This window comes from Sarcophilus harrisii, chromosome 2, assembly GCF_902635505.1.
Source record: "Sarcophilus harrisii chromosome 2, mSarHar1.11, whole genome shotgun sequence".
NCBI classification, from domain to species: Eukaryota; Metazoa; Chordata; class Mammalia; order Dasyuromorphia; family Dasyuridae; genus Sarcophilus; species Sarcophilus harrisii.
The window spans coordinates 83510575-83519038 of NC_045427.1; the positions used below are offsets into that span (position 1 = coordinate 83510575).

The 8464-nt window shown below is 34.9% G+C and overlaps 1 protein-coding gene across 2 annotated transcripts in view; it reads left to right on the forward strand.

Moving 5' to 3' along the window:
• Positions 1-3905, forward strand: part of PLEKHH2 (pleckstrin homology, MyTH4 and FERM domain containing H2) — a 103151-nt gene extending 99246 nt beyond the window's left edge. For both annotated transcript variants that reach the window (XM_003758307.4, XM_031950415.1), the window contains one exon: positions 138-3905. In XM_003758307.4, coding sequence (XP_003758355.1) covers positions 138-323 — 186 coding nt within the window. In that variant the 3' untranslated portion in view covers positions 324-3905. The remainder of the gene's footprint in view (positions 1-137) is intronic.
• Positions 3906-8464: the final 4559 nt, after the last annotated feature.

Genomic DNA, 8464 nt, shown 5'->3' on the forward strand with positions numbered 1-8464 from the left:
ATGAATATTTGTTCAATTGTTTTCCATCACTGGAACCAAGGAAACTGGTGAAATTCTAGATATACAGTTCACAATTCAGCTCTCTTGTCCCTTTGGAAATAGCAAGAATGAGACATTCTTATTTTTCTTTTTTCTAGATTCTGGAAATAACTCTTTTGGTTGCCAGCTACATCAACAACTTCTATCAGCAAAAGGCAGCTCTTCACCACCTCTCAGCTCCTGCATTACTGTCTGCTCGGAAAGGAGGACCCAAAAACAAGGACATGGGGAGCCAGCCCTTCCTGTTAAACAACAGACCAACTAAAGGCCCAACTTTACTGTGAAATTTCAAAAACTGATGATACTATAAAATAACTGAAAGTCTAGGAATGTTGCTGGGTAGACTCATAAGTGCTTGCATTTCAAGAGCATTTTTGAAACCCAAAAGATACGAAAGATTGTTACTCCTTTTAACATGGTTATTTAAAATATAAATGAACACTTAGTTATGGTAGAACAAAATAAACACTGTTTACAAACACCTTCCAAAGGTCAAATTGGGCAGTCCTCCACCAGTACTTAATTGAGTACGGTCATATTTGTGAAAATCTTAAGAGGTTCCATAATCATCCTTTGTAATCTGGTCCAGTGTTTACCTACCTTTGTTACTCAGAAGTTATGAATTAAGTAAAAATTCAAATTACCATTAATGAAAGTATAATTGGAAAAATTCACGGAAATAATTACAGTGTGGTAAATTTTTTAAATGGTACAGTGGATCTGCTGTGTATGGTTAAATAAAAAACTTCCTACAAAGGTTAAAAACTATACCCTTCACATCTCCATTTCACTGTTGTAAAATTCTATTGTCCTAAAATTTTAAAAAATGAAAGTGATTCCCAGCTTACCTTGGCTTGAATTTACTGAAAAACCACCAGCTTTCTTCTCCCTTGATTCCATGTGCTTCTCACTGTCCTTAATTGAATAGAATAGTATTTGAAGATATGTATTCCTTCTTGTTACATATATGGTATAGCACTTTACCCAAAGGGGATGCAGTGTCTGTGTCTTCTGAGTTGTTATTGTTTCAAAGGTTAGTAGCCTTCTGAATCTTAAAAATAGACTACATTAAACTTGACAGATGCATTTTTAACATAGGATTATAAATCATGGGTGATTTTTCAAAACTTAAAAATACTGTCCTTCTGTTATTACATTTTTTTAATGTTAGGGTAATGTCCTTATTTCTGAAGGAAGTTGTAATTGTGTAAATGACTTGAACACAAAAAATAGCAGTGAATTTCCAATAAGGACTATTCCCAAGAATGATGTATTTTTGAACAACTTTCATTAACCATGAGTAGCCATTAAATATCCATCCATTGTGGAGCTAGCTGGAGACCAAACAAATCTATGAGTTAATCCAGGTGGATACTCCCTTTAATGATGAGAAAACTCCACCATCTATGCCCACTTATCAAGTAGGGTTCTTATCAATGTTCTGTAAATCTTCTGAGAATCTCCTTCATCTCTTGACATTCAGTGGATACCACATTTCATGGATCCCATGGGCTATTTATTTAAACATTTAAAGATGATTTAAAAAAAAAAAACTACTTTTGCTGTTAGGGAAGTAAAGGCTTGGTTTTTAGGAGCAGGAAGCTTATTAAATTACTGGATTAAATCAGTGGTCAATGCATTATAGAGTTCACATCAAAATAAAATGTTTAATATAAGTTCCTGCTAGAAAGTGAATTAGAATAGTGACTGGTGTAGGGGAGGGGAATGAAATATAAGCTAATCACTAGTAACTACTCACAATTTTAATTTATGTGGAGAATATTTGTATTTATTCTTTTGGACATATATTTATCACTTTTCACCAGGTATTTTTATATAAATTAAAAGCAAATTCCAAAATTATTAAGTGCTAAGGTAAGGAGTAAATAGGATGCTGAGTATAGAATCAGATCACCTGCTTTTAAATCATACCTCTTCCACTTAACTGCTTGTGTAACCTTGAGCAATGTATAAGCTTTCTGGGCTTCAGTTTACTCACTTGTAAAATAAAGAGGCTAGACTGAATGATCTTGTGGCTCGAAATCTATGATCATCCCTAACTATAATAATTTGCTCCTTTTGTCCTTTGCCTTGTTCTAATTTTTGCTACTCCTTTCTCTTTCTGGTGATGCACTGATCTCACTTTAAGCCTTTTTCACAAGCATTCTACTTGTAGTTAATAAAACTTTCTATAAAAACTTAAGAATGTCTGCTGATTTCAGAAGAGCCTTTCACTTCTACATGTGGAAAAAAAGGAATTGTCAATAAGTGTATGCTATAACTGTAATACTTTGTTAAAAAAAAATTCCATTGACGTTCATAGCACAATATGCCCAGAACATAGTAATTGCATAAGAAATGCATTTAGGTTGGTGGATTGGTGTCCTCCACCAATACCTATGACAATCCTTCCATGCCTTAGTGGATGTGTGTCATGTATTTCTGTAGCCAAAAAATCTGATAGTCCATCTCGTGGTGGTGAATGAGCTCCTCTGATTATTTATCCTATAAAGTAAAATTTGTTGCCAGGACTACATTTGAAGTCTCTCTGCCTTGTTTCACATTCCAGATTTTATTCTCTGTGGGCATATTATTCAAGTATCCATATATCATCTTCATCCCATTATGGGCATCAAAGAAAGCTGTGAGTAGAGAATAGTGATCATTTATTAATTTGGTAAAGACTCAAAGGCAGGCCATTTCTTTTGCCACAACAAACAAGAAAGCAAACAAACACAAATCATTTCCATTGAAAAGTTCTTGTGCCCTCCTTCTGACTATTGCTACTTTACCCGGCTACATCAGACTTCTAATCTAAGATAAATCTCCCTTTCTACTTTCTTCCGCTCAGTCTTTGGTGGGAGGATATAGATTCTTTGTTTGCTTGCCCAAGACTGGGATTAAAGCAGAAGCAAATAACATAATCAAAGTTCATTAGAAAAGGTCCAGTCCTTCACTGTAATATTCATTCTCTTTTATTACTTGTTAATCAGAATTGATTGCCACCCTCTGGAACACCTAACTTTTCCAAGACCATATAAGCCTTGAATCTGCAACCATGAAGGTCTTTGGCATTTGAGAATGCCATTGATCTTTTATTAAAATGCTACTATTAATAATAAAATAACTACCCAGAAAAAAAAGTTCTTGAGCTAAAACAAAGAACTGGTTAAGCAAATTTACACTATAAGACTAAACTACCATGCCTCTGAATAAGACCAGAGTTTCAGTCCCACCACTCATACCTCCTGACTTATATGATTCAGAGAAAGTCATTTAATCTCTTGATGTCTGAACACTTTCTAAAACCATTTGTTGAGCAACAATTGCTGTTGGAATTTCCTTGCCAGGATTTCCCTATGCCAATGAAATCATAGTACCAGTTTAAAAAAGAAGACTTTTGGTACAATTGAAGTAACTTTTGTCTAACCCCCAAGTGAAATCTCCAGATTACCAGAGCATTACTTAATTATTATATAATAAGCCAAAGGTTTTGACAGAGCTAGTCACGTAAAATCATTATTCTCAGATAATTCTTTGCTCACCATAGAATAAAACCCAATAAGCTTTTTAGTTTAAATGCAAAACTATGATAGCTATGTCTATAAATCCCTATAATTGGCATTTATTTTTTATAATTTTTAAAGACATTGTGACAGAAATTAACTTTTGTAACTGATGATGTTGAAAAACTGATTTTATTTTCTAAAAAATGACAACTTTTATACAGATGTTTTAAAAATCCAAAGCTTATTGTTGTGATCAGTTACCAGAGAACAATATTATATGTTAATTTTCATATTTGAATTGTGATGTCTCCTATCATTTTCCTGCCTTTCAATCATAATAAAAGATTTATAAATCCATTTTGAGCATTATCTTTTGAATACAGTTTTAGTCTTCAAGAGATATGTAATTTTTCCATTGTCAAAACTGAGGTGGTCTGCCACTGAAAGTGGTAGTTAATGCTTCCTTATCTTGCATTCATGTCTTCCACTGTTTTAATTTCATACATATACACCTGTGCCTCTATTTTCTTCCACAAATAAGCCCCAGTATTTGACTTGTCTATTTCCCCTATTGCCTTACACTCTCACTACTAACATTTATTCCCAATAGGGATTTCTTATTACTCTAGTATTTTTTTCTTTCCACGTTATCTCTAAATTCAGCAAACAACCCTTATTTAGGTTTTTTTTTAAATTTTAAAAAAGTTTTTGTGGCTAAAATTATTAATGCACCTAAAATACATGGACCATAACAGACTCTAAAAAATAGAAAAATAAGTATCATGTAGAGGGTAATGGAAAGAAATGTGGTGGGTATGAACAGCTGTAATGTATAGCAAATAAGGAACTTTAAAGAACAGGATAAAGGTATCATCAAATATATAATTGAAACAGTTTTGCATGACTGCACTTATTTGTTATAAAGAAATATATTAGATAGACCTTTCCCCCATTTTAGAATAGAGTATCCTCTAAGTACTTGATGGATGCATTTATACATTAGCCTTATCCCCTTATTATACTCTACCCAACTGGATTACCAGTTATCTGAATCATCAGAGCTTTCCTGCATCTGCAATACTAGAATACCTTAAGGAACACTGGGTCTTTCTGATTGCACTGCAATTTAATTCTCATAGAGATAGTAATTAAATCCATGAGAGCTAATGAGATTGCCAAGTGAAGTAGAAAAAGAGAAGAGGGCAGAAGCTTGTAGATCACCTATTGTTAGAAGATCTAATAAAGGAAGTTGAGGAGAGAATGGTGTTCCAAAAACCTAGAGTAGTGTTTCAAGGAAAAGAAGGTGATCAACAGTGTTAAAGACTAAAGAAAAATATAGGAGAATGATGATGGAGAAGAAGTCATTGGATTGGCCATTAAGAGATTACTGAACTTTGGAGATCAGTTTCGATGGAATGATGAGGTTAGCAACCAGATTGGAAGGATTTAAATAGGTAAAAGGAGACAAAGTGAAGACAAAATAGAAATACTAGTCGAAGACCTTTTCAAAGGTAGCCACAAAGGTCAGAAAACATATAGAACAATACTCAGTAAGGATGAAAGGATCAAATGAAGATTCTTTTAGAATCAGACAAACATGGGCATAATTGTAGGCAGTAAACTGGGAGAGATTGAAGATGAGTTATAAAGTGGGGATGACAAAAGATAGCTATATTTAAAGATTGCAAGACTCTGTTAAGTCTTCTCCAGGCTACAACCAATTCTCCCAGTTTTCTTGAACCATTTTTCCTTATACGACATGTTCTCTAGATTTTTCATCACCCTTGTTGACCATTTTTTTGTGCAGAATTCAGTTTGTCTATGTCTTTCCTAAAACACAGTACTCATTCCAAATGGAAAATAATTCTCCAGCCGTGGTCTCACCAAGATAGATGATTGTAGAACCATTATCTCCTTTGTGTTAGACATGATACTTCACATTAGAGCAGATAATAGCTTAGTTATTTCCACTGTTGTAAGAGAAAATAAATGAGTCTAGTCAGGCACAAAATTTTTGTTGTTGTTCAGCCTTTTCAGTCATGTCTGACTCTTTGTATCACCATTGATACAAAGATTGAGATTTTTCTTAGCAGAGATATTGAAGGGGGTTGCCATTTCTTTCTCCAGCTCATTTTACAGATGAGGAGCCTGAGGCAAACAGGATTAAATGACTTGCTCAGGTCACACAGCTAGTAAGTGTTTGAGGCCAAGTTTGAACTCAAGAAGAGCTCCTTCTTTCCTGCCCTTCTCCCTTTCTTTCCTTCCTCCCTTCCCTTTCTCCCTTCCCTTCTTCCCTTTCCTTTCTTCCTTCCTTCCTTCCTTCCTTCCTTCCTTCCTTCCTTCCTTCCTTCCTTCCTTCCTTCCTTCCTTCCTTCCTTCCTTCTTCCCTTCCTTCCTTCCTTCCTTCCTCTTTCTTCCTTCCTCCCTTTCCTTCTTCCCTTCCTTCTTCCTTCCTTCTCCTCCTTCCTTCCTTCCTTCCTTCCTTCCTCCTTCCTTCCTTCCTTCCTTCCTTCCTTCCTTCCTTCCTTCCTTCCTTCCTTCCTTCCTTCCTTCCTTCCTTCCTTCCTTCTTTTCCTACTTCAGGCCCTCTGCTTTATCCACTATGCTATCTAGCTACAAAATAAACACCTCTAGAGAGTTATGACAGGATGGTGACACAATGGATAGAGTATCTGCACAACAACAGAAAGAGTTATGAATTACTGTAACAAGCAAACAACTATGTAGCTGGAGGAGAGAACAGGCAAGTGTATACAAACAAGCTATATACAGAATAAATTGGAAATAATTAAAAGGAGGAAAGGACTAGAAGTCAGTCAGAAAGACTTCCCATAGAAGATGGGATTTTAGTTGGAATTTAAAGGAAGCTAAGGAAGCAAATAGAGATGAGAAGGAGAGTGTTCCAGACATGGGGAATAGTCAGAGAAACTTCCAGGAGCAGAGAGATGAAATGTCTCATTTGTGGAAGGATAGCCCCACTAGATCAAAGTGTTGATACAGTTAATTGGTGCAGTGGATAGATCACCAGCCCTGAAATCAGGAGGACCCGAGTTCAAATCTGATCTCAGACACTTAACACATCCTAGCTGTGTGACCCTGGGCAAGTCACTTAACCCCAATTGCCTTAGCCAAAAAAAAAAAAAAAAGTACATCAAAGATGTAAGGTAGAAGAAAAATTTGATCTTGGAGGTAATAGGGAGCCACTAGAGTTTATTGGGTAGAGGGATAACATGGTTGGATCTGCACTTTAGGAAAATTACTTATTGGATCAATGGAGGAGAGATTGAAGTGGGAAGAGGCATGAAGAAGGCAGACCCATCAACAAGCTACCGTAATAGCCCAAGAATGAGGTGATAGGGGCCTGCACCTGGACTGTGATATTGTCAGAGAAGAGAAAGGGACATATTGAATGGATGTTGTAAAGGTGAAATAGGAACCTGGGACATTCCGATCAGTTCTAAGCTGGACCCTTATCCCCGCTCTCCCTGCCATACCCAAAAGCATATAGAGCATGGCCCTAGCATAAAGCCTTAATTCAGAAACTGATTCCTTTTTAACTAACATGAAAAGGTAAGGGAGAAAGAAGGGGAACAAGTACTTATTAAGCATCTACTATGTGTTAGGCACTGCGCAAAGTATTTCATAAATATGATCACATTTGATCTTTACATCAACCCTGTGGTAAATGCTGTTATTATCCTCATTTTACAACTGAGATAACCAGGGCAGACTTGACTAGGGTCACATAGCTAATAAATTTCAGAGCCTGGATTTGAACTCAAATCTTCCTAATAGTAGGCAGCAGAAGTAAGTAAAAATGGGGGGAAAAAAGACTACTATAAAAAAATCGTTGTTAATCTGCAGATAGAACAAAAATTTGACCTAGAAGGAAAGAATAATTCTATAACAACTTCAAGCGACTACTCAAAAGAAAAAATAAAATTTTCAGGACAGGAATACCTAAAAGAATTGATGGTAATAGATTTTTGAAAGGAATAAAAGCACTGGGGAATAGAATTGGAAGGAGAATAAATAGCTTAGAAAAGAAAACGGCAAATAAGCCAAGCAGAAATCAACAATTTCATAAAACAGCAAGAAATATTACAACAAAAATATTTGAAAAATAAAGAAAATTAAGGTATCTGGTATAAAAAGCAATTGATCTATAAAATAGGTTAAGGCAAAATAATTAAGAATCATTGAATTCCCTAAAAATAATGATCAAAATCAAAGTCTAGAATACTATATTTCAAGAAATCACAAATGAAAACTGTCCAGATCCATTTCATTCAGAAGAATGAATGAAGATAGAAAGAATCCATCAGTCATTTCTAGGGAAAAAAAACAAAAAACCCATAAAAGTTTCAGGAACATCATACCCAAAATCCAGAGCTTTCATGTCAAAGAAAAAATATAAATAGCCAAAAAGCAGTTCACCTACTAAGGAATCACAGTCAGGCTCCTATAAAATTGGGTAGCTTCTACTTTAAATGAGAGGAACAGCTGAAATATAATTTTCCAAAAGGTAAAAAGATAGAGATTTCCAACTATGAATAATTTATTCTGCAACATAATATAATCCCACAGAGAATAAAGTGTATTTTTAATGAAATAGAGTACTTTTAAGCATTCTTGATGAAAAGACCAGTTATGAGTAGGGTTTTTGAAATACAAATACAAGAATAATGAGAATTCATTTAAACCAATGTAGAAGAGTTATATGATGTAATACTAACATTTTAATTTAGGTGTCTCTTTAGAACCTTAAAGTCTTTAAAGAATTCTGAGGCAGTTAAAACACAGAGGGGGGAAACAGTTGGTCTAGTGGTAAATTAGTGCTCTACTAAGGTTTAAAAAAAGGAAAGATAAGACAGATAAAAAGAATTCATGAATATAAAAAGGGAGAATGGGAACTG